We start from the raw sequence: 22,227 nt of genomic DNA, 5'->3' as shown, positions 1-22,227 counted from the left end.
CCTCTTCAAATTCACTATAAGGCATACTCCCTTTCATTCTATCTAAAAAAATCCTATTTCCTATTCTAATCTTTCCCCTCCCTCGTTTATCTAACATTCTACCCCCTAACACCGCTTTTGTCTCCTCCGTATCTCATCCAAAAGCTGTCTCTCCTCACCCTCCATCTCCAGAACTTCGACGAAAGTATTTTTTTCAAAAATCGTTTATTTCACGAGCAAACACGTACATAATGTAATTCCTGAATTATATATACCGTCTTTTCTACGTCTGGTTGGGGTGATTGAAGAGTTCTGGGCCGCCATGCTTCGATAATCTGGCCTTTAACCACATTAAAATGGTCAAAACTGATTGGGGAGGTTGTTGTTGCGTAACCCTGACCGAAATTGGATAGAATAATGAGAAAACGCTGGAGTCCTAAGCCTATCTAGAGAGCATTACCAGCTATAACGGAGATACCCCAGCGAATAAGGACTGTGCTTGGATGTGAATCATGGACGGATGAAGAGGCGAGGGGCCTTTTGTGCCCCTTAGGAACAGGATCGTTGGGGCCCTCGGGAAGAGGGGAAGGGATGGGAGAGAGAGGGGCCTCTTCAAAGGAGACAAGCTACCTTCTGTCGGGTGCCTTTTTTCCGGCGCGGCAGGGACCAGTGGAAGGGTGCTTACTGAGGGAGCCAACCGCTTATTATAGGCTTGTTATGCGTACGAAATAAAGGGGGAATGGAGTCGCACAGCTCGGCTCGACCGCCGGAAGAGTGTGCAGAGAGAGAGAGAAAGGGTGGGCTGTAACCGCCTCTTCGCTACCCCTCATTCCAGCACCTACAACGCCCGCTATCTTGATTGCACCTCGAAAACAGCGAGTAACACCTCACGGTGAGGCTAGTAACACTCAGAAAACGATAATAGTAGCGATGTGGGCCATATAAACATCATCGCACACGGTATTTATTATTTTTATTTAGTCCTATACCACCGATAACAGCAAAATTGGCTTTTACGTAGGCGTTTTTAATTAACAATTAAACATACACGCACATCTGTGCCCTCGGTAGGGACAACCTACCCAGTCGGGACTCGAATCCGCAACCTCTTGTATGGCAGGCTAGGATTTTACCCCGCCGTCACCGAAGCCAGCATGAATGAATGGGTATTTTTCCATTATTTCACGAAATTTGTATGTATCTTTTTCAAAAACAGCAACAGATCGGGCGGTGAAGTTCTACAGACCTAGCACAAGAAAAAAGCAGCATTGTTGACCATACCAAAGACATACGATATTTATTATTGAGCTTCAGAATTTTTTTTATTAATATATTTCAATACCTCTGATGTTTGTAGCAATCGACACACGCTAAAATTAACAACTTGAGTCGGGATGAGTCCAGTGGGACAGGTTTTTAATAAATGGGTATAAATCGGGATATTCATACTCACCAATTTTTCAGCCGAATGTATTTAATGACTTTTGCGGTATATTGATAAAAGACTTCATCGTTGTCATAAGACTCCGGAAAAGAAATTCCCAGACAAAAATTGCCCCCAAGCATACCAAACGCATATTTGTATTATGTTTATATACTTTCTATCAATTGTGTTTTTCCAGTAATGATGTTGTTGGGAAAACAATAAAAAGCCAATAAATAAAAAAAACGAGAAAGAACGTTCTGAGACGAAAGTAAAATATAAGCGCGGAGGAGGGCTGAGGAAACACACCCATGCCACATTTAATCACTCAATTTATTGACAAATTCATGAATGAAGACTGACTTCCCTCATCACCCATATTTTCCTTTTCATTTCCCCGAAGCATTACCAATTCGCTGAAATTTTCCTGGTATTCCTGAGTTGTACAATTGATGGCTAGAAATGGATGGCAAGTTGGGCTCCAAAATGGATCAATGACGCTTTATTTAAGTAAAAAAAAACATGCCTCAGTGAGAAATGTCACCCAAAAAATCAAAGCCTCAGCTAAATTAAAGGGATTAGTTTATAAAGGCTTATATTGCATTATAAGCGGCATGATGTGGTGGAAGTTCTTAATATTGTTTAAATGAAACAGGATTTATTCGAATAAGGAAACACGCCGAGTTCGAATAAATTCTGTGGAAATATTGAAAATAATCATTTAATTAACATTAAAGCTTATGTTTGTCTTATGCACACATAGCTATAGTAATGACGAATTGATAATGTTTGTAGTGGTATCCAAGGAACACAACCTACCCGCCTGGACCGTCCATATCAAACGATAATATTCCACGCGCAAGTCTAGGAATTTCAAAAGGATGTTAGAGATGAAGCAGCCATTTAACCACACTATTCTGTCGTTTAACATATAATTGCATAATTAATTTCTCGACCTGAAAATAAGTGATAATTACTCAAAAACGAGAGGAAACAAAAATTTGATTCTGTGCACTGGTTGTGGCGAATACTCCGCGCGCTTGTATTACACGGGACGAAAAACACGACGGTCATGTGTGTCATATCTGTGAACGGAAAAATGAACACTTATCTCCATTATTGATGCAATCCCTGACTTAGCTAGCGAAAAGCAAGGGACTGATTCACGAGTTAGGTCATTGGTTTCCAAGCAACGCCCTCAACTAAAGTGGAATGGGGATCATCTTCTATCAGCGCACCCCCAACCAAATTCCAAGGAGAGAATGCGGCATAGTTTAAACAAAATACTTCGGTATTGTCTGATATCTATTATACCCCGTCCTCCTTCAAGAGCATGCGAAAAGGCAATATTTCACCATGCCGGCAGCCTGAAAGGGGTGTGAGGGAATCAAGACGTTCAAACGCTAACTCGGAAGAAATGTTTGGGTGTACCGCATTAAATGTACCCCATCCCAGCCTCCCCAAAATGCATTGTATATTCAAATAAACTCCACGAAAATTTTTCTCCCAAAACCCTTGATTTTACCTAGTAGCCAGAAAAGAAATTACCAAATAATTTACAATTTTAAATTTAAAAAAAACATTAAAATTGGATCTTTTTTACGGCATATAACATGAATTATAAAATGTCACTCATTCCATACCGACCTCTGAAGAATTATTGGGAAGAGTAACCAACGATATAAAATGTAAAAATAACTGCATTGTCGGAAAAAAATTGTCATCGTAAAATTATTTAGCTAATGAATATGTGTTTACCAAGTATTTAGGAGTCACTTCCTTAAATTCACTTAAATTCATAGCATTATAGGGTACTTTAAGACAAGCTTTCGAGTAAAATTACAAAATACTACATGAATGAGGTGAAACTTGTAAAAATAAGGGCCCTGCGGCGGTCAATTCCTTTATTAATGGCATCACGATTATGCTCAAAAACAATTAGAACAAAAGAAGGCCATCCATATGTTCCGGGTTAAAATCCCGGCGGTGGCTTTTTGCATTGACCTACACTCCGAGAACTATTTTACCATGAATTAAACGAGGTCAAAATAAGAAGAAAAAAAGCTTAATCATCTCTGGTATGGTATTGGGAGTAGGCGACAGGTTATTAACGCCAATACAAATCGGTAGTTAAGAAAAGGTGGTAAGAAACTCGGCGGAAATTGTCTGCTCTTAACGGAAGGCGAAAAAGGGGACCGCAGCTTCATCGCCCCCCCCCCCACCCAGAACAAAATCCTGGATACGGCCTTGCTTGTGCCCCCCAGAAAGAAATCCTGGATGCGCCCCTGATCCTTGGTACGCCCTAGTGCCACACACTGATACAGAAGATTTTATTTACACATCCCAGAATTATGCATGCGTGTTGAGGGAGGGGGACGGCGTCCACGTGGTCGTGCATCCCGCGGAGGACGCGAGCGGCGCGGATCACGTGGCGTGGCCAGGGCGGGAAAAACGGAGAGGAGGAGGGGGAGGAGAGGGGACGGTTCGATTTAAAAAGTGCGCGCGGTGAGGACGCAACCGGTGGCTATCGATCTGTTTGCGACCGCGGCGGCGATGGGGCGGTTGGAAGGACAAAGGGGGTGCCACCAATTCCGAGAGGAATATATTTAAGCCCCTCGTACATTCGGGAGGAGGACTGGACGAGGAATATCACCTCCCCCTCCACCTCTGGAGCCCCACGCGAAGCATGCCCAAGAGAGGTTTGGAAGAATTAATTCCCACCATACAATTTAAATTACAGTCAAATGGGGTAACTTTGGCCCAATTTTCACGATTTCTTATAAACAAACAAACTTCTCTGATTATAAAATTAACCCTTTCCACTTCTTTTTATTTTCTGCATATCGAGCTCCTATCATCTATTTTTCTATTGTTTTTTATGGAATGGTAGTTAATGTAATGATATTGTGTATTTTCTAAACAAAGCATAACAGAGAAATAAAGTGATTATTAAATATCGAGCTATCGTTACTGGTGTGAAATCATTTATTCCCTCCAATGCATCATATTTCATGAAATATAAATTCTTCACGTAAATTGTGGATATTTACACATTGTTAAACTTATTTAATATTTATTTGCACAAAATAATTATATAGTTCCACAAAGTAGTGATAAAATTATGACAATATGATGACGAGCTACACTTGTTATAGCGCGATTTGGCATCGGAAGTTCACGCCCAGCTAGACTAGTCATTGCAGCGCAAGGGGTAAAAAATACAACAATTTCCCATATTTTTACCAATACTATTGCGTAATTTTTTACATATCATTTTACAATAAAAATTTTTAAATGAACAGAAAGTTTACATTGAATACTTCATAATGACTATCAAAATACTTGCACGTCTATTTAATGTTACAAACTAGAAATAAAATACGTATAAATCGGATTTAATTATGTTAAAAAAATTAACTTTTAGATACGGGTATTAAATAAAGTTACATTCGGACAAAGTTGAAAACCTCTCCACAGATGACAAACGTAAAATTTTCCAGCTGTTCCAAGAAAAAAAAATCATATGGCATTAAATGATTAGAGAAAATTCGACGAAATTTGAGGCCATAAACCTTATAAAAGGGAAGACGCAGAAATTATAATCGACTTTAAAGACTTTTATTTAAAAAAAAAAAAAACGAACCATGAATCTTGAAAGATTTTTTTCAGAAAGAAGGATAAAAATGTTTTAAAAGTATAATGATTAAATTATTATTATTTTCGACTGTAAAGCTTTTTTTCGATTACTCTGAACTCGATGTGGCGAAATTCCTTCAGTTAGCAACACAGAAATTTCACGCAATGGAAAATTATCTCGAACTTTCATCTAGTAATAGAAAAATCGAGTGAATGACTTGTAACTCTTGTAAATATTCAACGAATCAAACCACCAAAACCGTGCGTTAAGAGAAGCGACCAAAATAAAAAAAAACCTAGAATGGTAATGAAAAAACATACAGAACGGGAAAATAGAAAAACATACCGTACCAATGAAGAAAAAAACACGAGAGTGCACCGGAAGTTAGTGAATGGGATGGCATGTCCCACGAGCACGCATCAAGTCATGAGGGGAGCAGGGTAGGAATACACAAGGAGTGAAATCCGAGACGTTATGTAGTGCACAAGGAGAGGAGATAATAGAGAGAGAGACCGGAGATGAGTAGGAAGGCTGGAAACGCTATGGACAGGACGTAGGGCCAAACTGGAATACTGAGCCCGAAGGAGAGATACAGGGAGAAGTAAGCCAAGGAAGGGAGCAGGGATGATGTTCTGTAAACTGGAGAAAATGACTATCCAGAAGCTTGGGGGGACTGGATTTCATTCAGAGAGCAAAGGAAAAATATCGGACAATATCTATTTCTTCGAGCTAACGATTTTTAATCGACATGAAAATCTCGACTTTCCAACAAAACCGAACTTTGAACCAAAAGGAAATCGATCGATTAATCGAAGAAATCTAAATTATTTTTTTTAATACAATGGGTAAAAAACATGTATTTTTGTAAAAAATTCAAAATACACATTTGAAGAGTAGAAAAAAGACCCTAAATTCTCCTTCCAATACACTCATGAATAAGACACACAAATAACAACCACCAATAACTATTCCCTACGTATAGATAATACACAGACTGATATTAGTTTTTTTTTATTACTTCCTTGACCATTTAAATAAGTAAATGAAAACCATCGATTAAATCAGTTCAATAAAGAAATATCTCAGAAAGAACCTAACACCTTTAAAAAATACCGAAGGTGAAAATAAAAGGATGTAAATATAAAATCAGATACCTGTTGCACAATGAGCAAGTGGTAATATTCATTGAATTGGAAAAGACAAAGCTGGGTAAGAGATTTAATAAAATAAATCATGAATCAAATCACAGTCAATCACGACTGAATTATGAGCCAGAGCACAGCGAAGCCATGAAATGCAGCCGATCTGACGGAAATCACGTCTTAAGGCCTGTTTACACGATATATTAACACGTACGAGTTAATGTCTGTTTGCATGAATGATTTTTGTAGACCGGAACGGAACATATGCGAATGCATGAACCAAATTAGAACAGGTTCTATTTTCTGTACATATATTCGCACAAGTTGGGTGGTTACACGGTGCATTTTCGTGTTTATTCACGCCTTCATACATTAGACATTAACTCGTAAGGGGTTAATTAACCGTGTGAACAGGATTTTAGAGAGGTAGCTACAAACTAAATCCAGATAAGAAACTTAACAAACGTAAACACTGCTACGCTCCATAATCAAGGGATAGAAATCGTTCGCACAATCGATTAATGAGAATTTTAAAATGAAAATATGTCAGCAATGACTGTAAATAACAGCAAGTGAAATTCACGCGTATATATATATATATATTATATTCCTTGACTCTCACTCAAAACAGTAGGGAGAGTTGTCGTCACTATATTAATACATATAATGTCAAAATTATACCTTAAAAAGTTTTGTGTACATTCTGTTTGCTTCCAGTACGTTTAAATAATCCGCCGTTTTCTATCATCCGGTATTTCGATAATTCGCTATGCCACGGCTGCATACATATCGGATTATCGAGATAACCCTGTAAACTTAAAACCCCAATTTCGGCACGTAAATTACACTACCCAAACACGCGGGAAGCTTACCGCGAAACATAAAGAGCATGATAGAGGAAGATGAATTCAAACCCTTACATAGAGTACCAGAACCTCAAGGGAATTTAAATCAGTATTGGCGCAGGGTCGGATAATGCGGAAATCCGAACGTGATGCACAAGAGAGAGGACTGTTGCATTGACAACTCCCGAGGGGATAATACCATTGGCCGACGGAAACGTAACGCATCACACACAACACTTCTTGAGCTATACACAAGAATCACGATGAATGTTAATCACAATGCGGGACCCCTGCCAAGTTAGCGCAACAGCTGATCCGCGCTTTGGAAAAGCCGCCGCCGGCTCCCGAAAGAGGACCGCGAAAAGGGAAAAGATGAGGGGGAAGGGGTTGAGGGATTGTCGGAGATGCGGAGGAGGAGTGGGAGGGGTGGATCTGTCCCCTCCCCTCCCGCGGCTGAGAGAGGAGGGAGGGGAAGGTTGAGTAGAACGCCGAGTGACACGTGTTGTGCAGAGAGATGGGGAGGGAGTCCATGGGCTGCCGTCGACCAGGAGGAGGAGAGAAAGAGAGAATGACTAACCAACACGCTTCCGAGGGCATACCACCTCATTGACGCTTCTTTAAAATCCTCATTCAAGAGGTTGATCCGAGAGATAAACAATAATTCCTATGATGCAGGCCCCCCAAATTACTAGCAATACTTTCAAATAATAATATATTTATGTATTTACAAGGAATAAGTCCGTTAGCACACATTGTATTTAAAATTAAAATTTATTCAATGCAAGCCAAGATGGTGCTTCAACATCATCATTAGGTGTTGACTTCACCTGGCATTATATTCAAATAAAATGGGGGACACTAAGGGTTTCCGGCCAATCAAAGCAGAAAATTTCAATCACAATTCCAGGTTTTCCGGGGAAATTTTACAAAATTCTAGGTTAATCTGATTCGTGATTACTCTGCGATAGATAGGAATTTTAAAACACCAAAATTACTTCAATATTATTTAATAATACCATATTTGTGTAATATTTTACGTTCCTGATATCATTCAAGTATCTTATTCTTAATCGATTATCACTCACACTTACAATTAGTAATAGAAAGTATACACTTAATTGATGAATATCTCACTTGGCACCTCAAGACAGACATTTCGATTCTGTTGTCTCGTCTGAAATTCCATGTTTCTATGCGGCGGTAGAGAATTCTCCTAACATACTGAGCTTAAAATTACGACAAACGCGTTTTAGGCCAGGTAATGGGTGTTGAACTGGAAAAATTGTATGTGAAACAAAGTTGAAATAAAAGATTCTGGAATTCCCGGCTGGAACAAAAATGCATGGATAAATTTTGGTATTCTAAAAACTCCTACTTCTACTAAGGATATACTAATTTCAAGATAGGTTCCAAATCATGCTATGCATCTCGCGTAAATAGATCAACAGCAGATCGAATGTACTCAGAAAATTATTAACTCAACCGCTATTCCAGGTCTATCCTAGGACTTCAATTCTGTTTCATTACTTTATAAAACTGTAATAATGTTTTACTTTTTATATTTACTATGGACTAAAAATTCACGCAGTTTTCTGGACCGACTTTCTCGGTTTTAGCCTGTCGATGGACACCCTCAATAAACACTTTCAAGTTTCCACGACTATAAACTTTATTCCGACCTAGGTTTCTATCTTCCTACATCATCTTCAAGATACAAATGGTGTATAGAGCATTCAATTCATACGGTTTTTAACTGGCGAGGGGGAAAGTAAGGGGAGAGTGGATGAGAAGATGGGAAAACCTGGAGAAGAAAGTGACAAAAACCCCGTTAAAGAGGTTGGTCCGAGGGATAAAATAATAATTATTCTACTGCACCATACCCAGCAATTAAATAATAAGGACGGCACATATATAACCACCCATGCCATGGATACTCACACAGGACTCGAACCCACGACCTTGGGTTAGGAAGACGGACACTTACTAACGGACAGCCCATCCACCAGCCTCCGGGCCGGCAAAATTGTCATTAATGTCATTACCGTCATGTCATGCCCTCATTAATGTCATCATCAAGAAAATTAAGAAATATGTTCTTATAATTCTACTCCATCGATTGACTAGTAAAAGAAAAAAAAGTTTCGATTTATATTTTCCACTGCGCTCCAGGGATTATCAGACACAAAACCCTGATACCACCACCATGAGTACATGTTTTTGTCGTCTTTCATGGTGAAAAAGCCCAGTACCTGAGATGACCTTGTGATCAGAATAAAGTAGTGTTCTCGTAACTTTTCTACGTTTCACCTAAAACGTCTAAAGAAATTTACCAGTTCTATCTATTAATAGCTTGATAAAAATTTGCAAAAGTGTTTCAAGTATTTAATTTACCAAAGGTATCGAAATATACATTCGATAGTGAGTTCACAAATAAAATTTGGAAACGGGCATAATAATGCGGTCGGTAGCAGTTGAGGTAGGTTTGCATGCAACATTCTACGAATTATTGCTTTATCCCCATCCCTTCACTGAATTTCTTTATCCAATACAGCTTGAGGTCAAATATTCTCCTTTCTAAGAATAAGGACCCTATCCTCCACAACCCCCCTCCATCGCTCACTCTTCTTGCTTCCCTCTAACACGAATTCCATCATACGTGCGTAGGTGCACAAGGGCACACGTTCCTGCTACAGTCTCGGATCGACTTCCATTCAAAGTATACCACCTTAGTATATTCCATGTACCAACACATGTACATCTTCAGGGCGTATTAGCAAACCGGATCGTGCCTACGCACGTCCGAATCGCTCGTACACTGATGCGGTCGTCTACGAACTAATCACCAAAACAAATCGCCAAGGGGTGCGTTGTGCAGAGGGATAGGGAAAAAATTATTGGATAAAAATGGTTATTTTTATGCATCTAACCGTCTTTATATATTAAAGCATTGATTATTATAGGTCTAGTGTAAAGTTCGAGGAATTGCTTAGGCAGCAGGACGGAGGACGAAAGGACGAGAATGTCGAGGAAAAGCATAAACCATAATGCATTAGGTCACGTTACACGTTATCTATGCATGAAAAACAAAAAATGGCTATCCTCATTTTAATTTTTAAGCGCTACTAAAAATAATCGGCTACGTGTGGATGAAAAAATGCATGAATATCAATTAAAACACCATTACCTTAGTCAACATTAGGAAGCTCAAGCATACACCAATTAATAATACGAGTCAAAAATAAGGAGAATAGTTTTCAACATTCAGGGCGTGGATGTTTTAGATCGTCCTACGTCGTCACTCGTTACATACCCCCTTGTAAGGACCTTGTAATAAGCTGTTTTCGGGGCGGTGAAGTGGAGTAAAAATAACTTTTCTCAGAAGCCATTGACGAGGTTCCCTGACTTCTCCCTGAGTTAACCGACCCATTTCGCATCCAAAGACTCTTCCCCGAACGTGTAATAACCCTGAGTGTGGATCAGCCCAGTGTCTCCACGGACCCTAGACCAGTGGTTCCCAAAGTGGGCGCTACTGCCCCCTGGGGGGGGGGGGCGGTGTTCTAGTCCTTAGGGGCGAAAAGAGCTAAGGAGGCGGCAGGGGGGCAATTTATTTTTATGTTAAAAGTATATTCTTACTTAAGTTCCTTTTATTTTGCATTAAGCCTTTAGCATAAATGTGCTATGAAAACTATACACACATTGAATTCTAAATAAACATCATTTATTCACTGTTTTTAATTTAACTATTGCAATGTCACTCATTTGGTTATTTAGTCCATGCTTCTAATTATTATTTTTAAGTTACCGATTAGGGGGGCGTTGAGTATAGGTTTATAGATCCAAGGGGGCGGTTGCTCGAGGAAGTTCGGGAAACACTGCCCTAGACGATCGAGGATCAGTCGAGCACCCACCAGCGGCGAAGGACCTTTCTTTCCGCGGCGAACCCTTGAGGTTCGGCAAAGGACGAGGGGCAAATGGGAGGGAAGACAGGCGGGAATGGAGAATGGGAGAGGGTTAAGAGGTGAAGGGGAAGAGCATAACGGGGGGTGCGGGGTGGGATGTTGAATGATGTGCTGGATGGAGCACAGCGGGGGAAAAATGGGACGGGCAAAAAATATGAGGACGGGAAAAGAGACGAGACGGGGAGAAGGATGGGGGAAGGGAAATGAGGCGAGACAAGATGGAGGAGAAGCGCAAGGCAGAGATGGGGGCAGCCCCTCGGCCACACCGAACGAATGGGGTTCAAAAACCCGTCTCCCAACGCAAGAGAGCTAGGTTCGTGAAACGGAACGTTTAGATAATTAGTTGTTTCAAGCGTGACTTAATGTAAACTACTGAAAATAATGAAAAGTTATGAAAAATTTGTAATTCCAAATTAAGTATTTGTTTCACGACCAAATTTTCGACGTGGCAAGTCATCATCTAGTACAAATGCATAGAAACCAGAGAAACATTTGAACTCGACAACTGACACTTATCGGAAACTTGTACTTTCACATAATTATGGTCATGGTCACGAGGGCTGGGAGAAAAACTCACGGGAGTGAGATCAGTGCCGCCCCTGGAGCGTATTGTTGCCAGGGGCGGCGATGAAGCTTTCGTTTAAACAGTGAAACAACAGCAGCTTTGGAAACGAGGACTATTTTAGTTATTCTCACTCATTCTAATACAGAGGGTGGATAAAAATTGCGTCACGAAATTTCAACAACGCACCATTTTTAAACTGCAGATACTTTGAGCCAAGCTCCAAGATTGGTCGCGAGTTTGCCCCGTTGCCGGATACTCTTGACAAAGGCAGAGACAAATTGAGGCAAAGCATGAGTTGTTCAGAGGTAAGACAGCAGGTTAAATTCGCAGCCAATCGGAGGGCTTGGCTCAAAGTTTCTACACATTAAAAATGGTGGGTTTCCGACCCAGAAATCATTATTAATTTTGGTTCCTACTGACATCAGCTAGCCAGGGTTAAAATTTCGTGACATAATTTTTCTCCACCCTGTTTAAAGAGACGATCCCGTAGTGAGTGAGCATTGGCTGTTCCTCGGCCTTCCAATCGGGCTTAAAACTCCATCATCGCCAACGTTTCTAAAGGCCGTTTTACACGGGGCACGGAACTGCGCAGGTTTAAACTGCATTAATTTCCAAGATGGCGTGGAATTGCGCGCATGCATGAATGAAATTAGAACATGGGCTATTTTGCCATCTCACGTCCACGCATTCTCGCATGTGTTGTAGCAATTCACCGCTTTACACGACGCAATTTTGACTGCGCCTTCGTCGTACACACGTCAGATTGTGTAAGTACATGCCCCGTGTAAAACGGCCTTAAGAGCGCGTAGCTCATTTTCTTCAGGACAGTCTGATGCAGGGATCGAACAACCGGGTTTAAATACGACTGCCCAGGGATCAAGCCGGATGTAATTGGTAGATGCGGCTAATGATTGTATCCCATGATTGGCTGAGGTGGAAACCTCTGTGTCTGCAACCAATATTTGAATGTAAAATAATCCAATAATATAACGAAATCGATGTGACTCGGAAGTCCGAACCCGGTCACCAGCGCTCTCTCAACGTTCAAAACACAACGAGGTCACGACGAACTCTGCAAGTAACCGCCCGCGTGCACTTCCAATTCATCAGGAGTAAAATATAAATAATATAATTTAATGCAGAAAAGACGAATTAAACTGACACATTAAAAACTTCCAACAACTTTTCACTTCCTTCACTCAACAAAATTGAATATATATTCGAAAAACATCAGTAAGTACTCCAGGCACTCCACACATATTGGAAGTTTAAAAGAGCCCATAAAAATGCGTGCTGGTTCTACGACGGCGTGGTACCACAATCAATAAAAAAAATGCCCAGAATTACAGCGATTTACTAACGAGAATGTCATAAAACGTGTTAAAATCCCCTCATTACGACGCCCTAAGAGCTTAAATAACCCCTTTCACGAAGAAAATTTTCCGTCCTATTCAATCACTGTCCCACGTTTAAAGATAGAACGCCGCTAACGAACCAAGATACTATTTACCTCGAAATAAAGAAATGCGACAAAGTAAACAAAAAAACCGATTAAAAAAGAAGGTTCAGGGGAAATACGAGCCACTAATCCAGTTTAAGAGTTGGACACAAAAGAACCCTATACAGAGGGGACGGAATAAGTATATTAATACACGATTGAATGAATAGGAAAGGAAGGGAACACCTGCTGTCTGCCACCATAAAATTACGACAGGATCGGACGAAAATAGCGATCTCTCAACTTCAAGAACGGTGGTTGGATGAGGAATGATTCCGATAGATAGCACACACGGAAGCGTAAGTTGCCACGCCAGAGTGGCCCCGATAATTTAAACACTGATTTTTATAAGCAATAGGGAAAATAATCATCCCCACAGAAGATAAAACTGTTAGGATTGGATTTAAAAATTTACTTCAACTAATCGAGTAAAATTAGGCATTAAATCTGTGGCTAAGTGCTAAAAGGGACATTTTCAGAAAATTAATAGCCAAGGGCTATTAATTTTCTGAAATTTCCGATTAGATAACTTTTTTAGCTTCCGTTTAAAATGAAGTTGAATTTAACATTGTAACTACAGAATGCTCTCCCGAAAAGTAAGCGATTTTGACGTTGGCCCTTTTAAAACCAATCCACATAAATATTTATGCAGGTAGGGAGGATAATCTTAATGCCATCATGGGAACGGGACGTTCAAATACTACAGCTACGTAGCTATGCGTGGGAGGGTGGGGAAACCTCACGATTTGACTTTTACAGCAAGGACCATTCCTACACAATTATTTTCATTTTTGCAGAAATTCGCGGGTTTTCGGTGAATTCCAGAAGAGAATCTACCTTGCAGCCGTCTTTTCACCAAGCGCATCACACATCCGAGAGGAAAAGGCACGAGACAAAAAGAGGATTCCTCAGAAATGAGTCAGGAACAGTTTCCGCTTCCAACAATTCGTCATCGGGACCAAGTGGCGGAAAGAGAGCGTGCAAAATAATCCATCTAACCAGGCACGCAATGAATTCATTCGGCACCGAGAACAAAGGATCCAGGAATCAGTCGCAACGAAAACTGCGGACTATGTTCTTTCCGTAAGTTGATTTCAATTCCTTTACTCGTTATCTCCAACTAAGAGAGAGGGAGGTGCCGCGTAGATTTTATATTATTATACAAGATTAAGAAGTGCACATAGCGTTAGGCTCATGTCAGATGGGTACTCGGTTCAAATCAAGAATATATATAGGATACTCAAAATAAATCTTCGCAGAGCGAATCCGCCAAATGAAAGAAAATTGGTCCAGCCCACCCCGAATTTGCGCATCTGAAACACCTTTAAACTAAGATGAATCCACCTATATCCATCCAAACTTAACGTTAAACCATAAAACACCGAGTAAAGGGAAAGGAAGAAAGTTGTATTTTTACAAATAATGTCTCCCAATTCCACAGTTTCAAAAGTTTAAAATTATTGTAATACGTGGAAAAAATCTGTTACTACCCGTAACTCGAACGAAATGAGATTATCTAACGCACAATGAAAGCAAATTCAAAATATGTTAGATAAATACTTAAAACAGGCAAAAATTAAACCACGAAACCACTGAGTATTTTCACTTTTTTATCATAAACATATTCCCTTTGCGTAACTAAATTCCTCTTTAACGCTTACCGCAAGCACAACACACCTATATGACCGAATCCTTCAGGAAATAATATCTTTCTTCAATCTAAGGCAAAAAACGGCCCATGTTTCCCGAACTCTAAACCATTTTTCACAACGGAAAATTATTGGGCTCCACAGGTACCCGATAAGACGTCGCACGCAGTGTCACATAGATTACGCCGACGAAAAAAATGATGACGAATGTCAGTTCAAGAACCCCAAAGGTATCGTAAATATAAATTTCAGGGTCACCTATGCATCACTGCATCGGCGAAGTTTCCTGAATGCTTCCAACACAACGAATAAGTAATCACTAAAGGTATGAAAATGAAGTTTGGCACTTACCCAAGTTTGCTGCTGACCGATTTCCGTCGTGTCCGCGGGATCCATTGGCTAAACACCGAGAAAAAGATAATAGAGTGATTAGAATAACAAAATATGATATAATTTACAATGAAAAAATGCCAAAAACCGTTAACCATTAAGAGCGATAACTAAAAAAACACATAGGTCAAAACATTATATTCGTAAAATATAAAATAAATTTAAATGTATGTATCTAATCCTTAAATATTTTATAAAGAAGAGACACTCACCTCCTTCTTCCTTTTGACCGGCCCTGGTAACATGAAACGAGAAAAAGAAAGATTTGAGTTACACGACATGACTTGCAGCTAATCTAAATGGGACTTACACCGCTTTAAATCTCTACAAGATACTATAAAAGTGAGCTACCAATACACACGAAGAAACTCTAAATAGCAACGTGACACTCGAGGCTACTAAAAATGTAATAAAATTTTATAATTATTTTGGATATGCTTGAGACGCATATTATCACATTTTAAAGAAATCAAAATAATTTTTAAATCAAAATAAATGAAACTACTCTTTTTCCGGTTAGACGCTAACTCAAAACGCTTGGAGAAAAATAAAATGATTTTCAAAAAAATAAACAATCACATACAAAATCGCATACGAGGGAGAGGCACTTCCTATGCCTAGCCTGAGTGAGGCAAGCTTATAAATCTTCAGGGAGCAATCTCAAGTAACGAAATAAGCTTTAACTTAACGAAACATACAGTACGGAGTAGCGGGGAATCTATCCATAAAATTTAATTAATAAACTCTATAAAAAGACATCTTTACCATTTCCAAGAGCAAAGTAAAAATTTGATCGATTAAACAAATTGTGTACGTGAAATGATCGTCCTCCAATAAGGCTAGCCGGAGTATTTACTATCGTTAGTCGACTGAATGATGGATGGCCTAACTTGGTGAAAAATGAAAATAAATCAACGCAATAACGATGCACACAGTCACTCATTCAGTAATTCATGAGGTGCCTGAAATGGTGAGGTAATATCTCACCCCAAACTAAGCTTAAGGCATTTGATACCACAATTTCAGGGCAAAGAAGCTACTTCCTTTCTCAAAGCACCTAGTACCTTTTCTTATTTTTGTTCGGGAGTGTCCAAAGGCTTCACGCGCTATATAAACCTGGATCCGTCGATCAGTAGACGAGAGCTCTACCAACAACACTACCAATTTTTCAGTGCAATCAAGAAATACATGATAAAATATAAATAATTGATAGTTACTTCCACACTTTAATATAAAATTCTACTACCGAACATGGTTTCGACACCCTTATATCATTCTCAAGGTAGAGAGTGTGTAAACCATGGTCGGTAGAGGAAAAGTATATTAGTATGGAAATTAACCTTTTTTTGTTAATTTTTATCATGGATACATCGCATTTCCACCACTTCGAGCCAGAAACGATATCATACAATCAAGATAATCTAGGTAATAACGATAGAGTCAGGAAAAACCAGGGGTGGAGTCATAAAAAAATCGGAAAAACGTTCATTGGTTGAATTAATTTTAGTTCACACTTCTGTTAATTCAATTCCGCTTTACCGAGTAAAAAATTAAATAACTTCTCATTGTTTATTTATCCGTAAAAAATTGTCACGAGGGCCACGGATGGCGGAAACCTACAGTACACCCGTCCAAAAAATAAATGCTCAATTCATTCCGGGGCAAACCGAATGAATTTCCCACCGCACGCATTCCTCCGAGTAGGAATAGAGGGTGCATAGCGAACCACACGGATGCAGGGGGATGCGACCCCCGGACTCACTCTTACGAGAAACCCGCATGAATTACGAGGGGTCCGCTTTGGGACACACCTTCCGTCACCCACACACGCGCGCGCGCGGGGACAAACAAGGCCTCAGGGGTGCGCGGACTCAAACGACGGGAGGATTCCATGCGATCACGCGGTGGCACGGCGCCAATAAAAACGCCCCCATCAAACAAACGCCACGGGGCGACGGCGGCCGATGCATGCTCCTGTCTTCGGCACGCTCCTCCGCCGCGACCTTTGCCTCCAGGAGGCGGGGAAACTAGCCAACAGTTGGACCACCCACCCCTCTCCGAGGTGCAAATGGAATTATCGCACCCTCGGGGCACCATTGACGTACCCTCAACCCTTTGCGTCTGCTTTTCGCATCCATCCCTCCCTCTCCATATTCAACAACACTGAGGAAAGACGCATAAAACTGGAGAAGATAAAATGTTTTATTCAGAATAAATTTATTAAAAAATCCATATTTATTAGAGATGGACCTATCCGGATCTATCCTATATTTATATAGGATGGATCCGGATCGGATCCTTGATTTTCGGAGCCGGATCTTCGGATATTTTCGGATCCTATTGCATTTTCAATTGTCTGCTATAAAATAAGTAATTATTCAAGTTTCCTTTGGGTAAATACGATCAAAGTAATGCTATTTACATTTACATACACGTCTAAAAAAATTTACTGACTAATAATCGTTTATATAAGTTTTCAAATTATTTTTTAAAAACGATAAAATCTTTACACGCTCAGGATGTAAACTGTTACGCTTGCGTTTGGAAATGAAAATAGGTTTCAATCTTCGGATAAATAATTGACTGATATTTGATATTCCCCAGATAAGTTTCCCCAGAATGTTATCACTTTCTCATCGCATACTGACTTGTGTTTCGCCCGCAAATGCTTCAGTTGGGGTGAGGTGGATTTTCCACTTCCTCGCGATAGTTTCACCTCACAGTCCTCGCACATTATGTCAATATCCCTTTATGCCAATAAAAATGTGTACCTTTCTTAAAAAACCAATGAGTAGGCCAAGAATCGCAGTGCAACGGCGCATGCGAAGGTAGAATCGAAAGTCTTTCCACTCCCTCGAATGGGACGCTGCATTCACTGAATCATAAATTTAAAATTTAGGATCCAGATCCGATGTCTTCCGCGATTTTGGATCCGAAGTATCCGATCAGACCATCCTAATATTTATACACTTATGCTTGCTAAATATTTTTTCCTAGGCTTATGTTCTTCCTAACGGAAAGATTGGGGTGGAATTATTTTTTTTCTACAGAATACGGATGGAGGATATTTTCAACTCACAATCAGATAAATTTTAAGTGTTTAAGGCAAGTTCCGAAAAGTGCTTACCGCAGCCGCAGTGACACGACTAGAATGTTTGACACTAATAAAATATAAGAAAAATTATAAATATTCGGCTAAAATTGAACTATATTGCGCTTTCATTTAAATTTTTGCACATCGCATCATTAATTTTACTTCAGAAATGTCTTCATTGAACTTTCGAAGCTCTTTCAAACGAACAGCAATAATAATATTCAAAATTTTAAAAAATAAACACACTGAATATAGAAATCCCAAGAAATTCGATTTCTGATTAGTACAAATTAACACAAATCGAAACCATAAAAAGGCACGAAGAAATATGAATATATATTACTCTCCATGAAATTGTAACTATTTTCCTATGACATTCACGACATCTCCTGAACTTGTTCATGAACATCGAGGTTCAACAACTGCGAGAGGAAATACAATCGAAGTACCACACTACAACAGATAGGTTTTAAAGGTAAAAGGAAGATATTTGTGGAAGGACAGAGACTACAGCGTCTACCATACGATGCGATGTAGTTCCTCTGCTGGACGTATTCCTCCAATAAATACTGCATATTCACCACCATCCCGCTCAAGTAATTTCTCTTGTAACGCAAATAATAGAAATATAATTAATGACTATATTTCATGCATTTGCATAATCCATACCCATCGTTTCTATAAGCGAGTCTGGCATCGAAACGACGTCCATCCGACCAGCAGAAAACCGGAGAACTCCTACAGCTAGTTCACCCGGAAAGCTTACGTTCCCTCTTTAATAACTCCTTCCCTTTAGCAGTCCTACACAAGTATTCTGTAACGTAACATCTTCCACATTCAAAAGCCAACTGATCAGGTGCGAATTTTTCCTGAAATGTTCACAAAAGCATTTATTTAAGCTTCCTTTTCCCTAATAATGCAAGTGATTACCAACTAAGTAAACAAATACCCGTCTCATGTACAACAGTACAAGTTTAGTCTACAGGCATAATGCGATTAAAAACACCACGTTCAGTAAAATCCTCCCTGAAAATAAACTCAAAAGGCGATTTAGGAGCAGACAAGAATCCAAGATCCTAGTTTTCATTCCTGAAACAGAATACACTTCTTTTCAACGAATGGTATCCTTAGCCAAACACGCCTTTGCAACTGAAGTGAATTCCAGCTTAGTCTCCCGTTTCATGCATCAGAATTTGATTAGTCAACATATAAAATACGAGTAAAGCACCTCGTTCAGTCAAATCCCCCTGAAAAATCATCCCAAAGAAAAATATTAAGGCCCTAGTTTCCGTTCCATCAAAAGAACAATACTGCGGATGTTTCGATAAAGGACTCGAATATCGAATACGTTTTTTTCGAACCTTTGCAACTGACCACGCAATAAAAGTCACGAGTTACTTCGCTTTGAACTTGGTCAAAAGTGGGATTTGTTGTCTACTAGTCGTCGGGAACTCACCTTGGTTGGGGGTGGCTCTCCTGGGGGCGTTGCCGAAGGGGAAGTAGGGCGAGTCCGGTCCAAAGGTGGCGTCGCCCCCGCCGCCCCCTCCTCCCCCTCCACCCGGACCCGCGCCTCCACCCCCGCCAGGGCCCGCCATGCCGTAGCTGTTGCCGTAGGCCTACACCACAAAGAGAGAAAACACAAATGAACGTCAAACACTGCGGAGAACACACGTAAACATACACGAAAACACACGACACACATTTCTAAAGTCTGAATCACATGATCATTTTTTTCCATCCCTTATGAGGGACAAATCCAGCGACCGATTCAAAGAAAAAATTGACCGTTTCGCGCGGTCATTTTCCGCGATGTCTCCAGGGATGGAAATTTCATCCCTTTTTCCATAACTCGGCAAGTACCTTTTTCCGTCGCTGGAATCATCGCTGATACCGTCCTTGAGCTAATCAGAAAGCATAGCCGATAACGGCGATTGTAACGCCACACTTAGCTCTTAATTTAATTAGAGTTTTAAACAAGGAAAGTGACGCAGTAAACGGTAGGTAAAGGGATGGTAGGAATGACCGTGTGAATCAGAAAATGATAGGTCGAGTCACCATTTTTTTGTTCCTAAAAAAGCTATCGTTGTAGCTATCACTTAGACGGACGGCAAAAATGATCATGCGATTCAGGTTTAACCTGTCGCGTGAAATTCTCAATAGCTGGCACAGAAAAAACATTCCTATAACGGGAATGGAACTCAGGACCGTAAAGTCCACGGTTCGATTCCTGGTAGAGTGAAAATTTTTCTCGAGACAAATATTACAAACAGGAAGAAATGATTAAAAAATCATATAACGATACAACATGAATTTAACCGAATAGAGTAGGTAGGAACAGTGAATAATATCCTTTGAATTTGAAGAAGCTATACAAGTCTTCCACCAAGGTAATGCCTACGACACTGCGTACGTTTTGATAAAGGACTCGCCTATTAAAAAAGGGCAGAAACGGCAAAAATAGACCGATGGAACACCCGCACAGAATTCACCATTACGTAGGTCGGAAAAGCACAGGATTTCATTCTATACTTTCCAGTATTCCATTAGAAATACACAAGTGGGGCTGACTTTGGCAAAAAAATATGAAAAATAATTGTCATTGGGCAGTTAGGAAAAAACAGATTAATGCCTTACCATGCCATTGTCTATGTTGTTTCCATAGCCTGATGATGTGTAACCGGGTTTCTCTGAAATTAAAAAGAGATTTCAATTAGAATCACAAAGAATTCAACCTTAAGAAAATACTTTAAAAATCCATAATATCAAATATAAATAAGGAGTTTAAATATTATGTCGACCGTAGACACTTATCGTCCAACTTCTAAGTCAAGGAATATCAGATCGTCACAAAGATAATGGGCTTAGCATTCTGTTTATTGTTAAGAACACTTAAAAATATACACCTTTTCCTTGATAGGAGAAAATTATTAAGAGCCACAATCCTTGAATGAAGACTTTCATAGCAATCACACCATCTGGATGCACTTAAAAAAATCGAAAATATCATATATAGGCCTGGTTACACGATACATTAACACGTACGGATTAATGTCTAAATGTATGAACGCGTGAATGAACACGAAAATGTACCGTGTAACCACCCAACTTGTGCGAATGCATTAACAGAAAATAGAGCCTGTTCTAATTTGGTTCATGCATTCGTACATGTTCCGTTCCGTTCCACCAAAATCATTCACGCAAACGTACATTAAATTGTAGGTGTTAAAGTACCGTGTAACCAGGCCTTAAGTCCTTTAATATAACATTAATGCATGCATCTGGTATTCTATTCCAGGAGCACGCTAAAAACACGACAGAGAATAGCTTTGATACTAATGGCAACGCAATGGGCTAGTACACCATTTTTTATTAATGTCGATTGCGATACAGTTAGAAAAATTCTTCTCGACCTATCCGCAGGGAAATGTCGTCGGGCTTACGCCATTCGCTGAAAAGTTCATGACGTCACTGACTTTTTCCGAGAGGCTCACCGCTTCTCCGCCACTTCGCGTCTGTAAGAAAGTTTAGCGTCTAAACTTGAGGCAAATAGAACTGGCCGACCGCAAGTGCACTTCCGGCAAATCATATTTGGAAACGCCCAGCAAGGTGCACGCGGAGAAACAACGATAACCTTTCTTTTTATATTGCATTGCAGCGAGTGAGGAAAACAAGGCCGGTGGACGGGTCGAAACAATACTGGAAGGAGTTTTTCGGGGCAAGAGAAATCCGTTGCATCGGGGCTGTGGGGGGGGGGGGGCGGAGAGGACCCCCCGAAGGCGGACAGGTGGGCGACCAAAAGAAGAGCGTGCCAGCGAGAGTGCAAAAGCCCACTCACTCCAACAGCAAACAAAACACGTGCTTAGGACGCACCACAGTGACAACTAAACAAGGGCTCATACCAACATTTCGATTTCCCTGCACTTTTGTTAAATTTTTATTTCATTTATTTCCACACCAGCGAAATCAGCACAGCTACATCACGCCCCGCAAGCCACCTAAAAGGCGTGTGGCAGGGGGGTTAGGACACCAGCAATTTACAAATAAAA

At 40.1% G+C, this 22,227-nt stretch overlaps 1 protein-coding gene across 8 annotated transcripts in view; it reads right to left on the bottom strand.

The window, feature by feature from the left end:
- LOC124169766 (protein daughterless) overlaps positions 1-22,227 on the bottom strand; it is a 196,708-nt gene that overhangs the window by 162,928 nt on the left and 11,553 nt on the right. For all 8 annotated transcript variants that reach the window (XM_046548483.1, XM_046548477.1, XM_046548479.1 and 5 more), the window contains exons 2-5: positions 20,816-20,868; positions 19,638-19,797; positions 15,300-15,322; positions 15,049-15,096 (exon numbers count right to left, since the gene is read on the bottom strand). In XM_046548483.1, coding sequence (XP_046404439.1) covers positions 15,049-15,096; positions 15,300-15,322; positions 19,638-19,797; positions 20,816-20,868 — 284 coding nt within the window. The remainder of the gene's footprint in view (positions 1-15,048; positions 15,097-15,299; positions 15,323-19,637; positions 19,798-20,815; positions 20,869-22,227) is intronic.

This window comes from Ischnura elegans, chromosome 12 (genome assembly GCF_921293095.1).
Source record: "Ischnura elegans chromosome 12, ioIscEleg1.1, whole genome shotgun sequence".
In the NCBI taxonomy this organism is placed as follows: Eukaryota; Metazoa; Arthropoda; class Insecta; order Odonata; family Coenagrionidae; genus Ischnura; species Ischnura elegans.
Note: the sequence above shows the minus strand (reverse complement) of the source record. Positions and strands in the feature narration are given on the sequence as shown.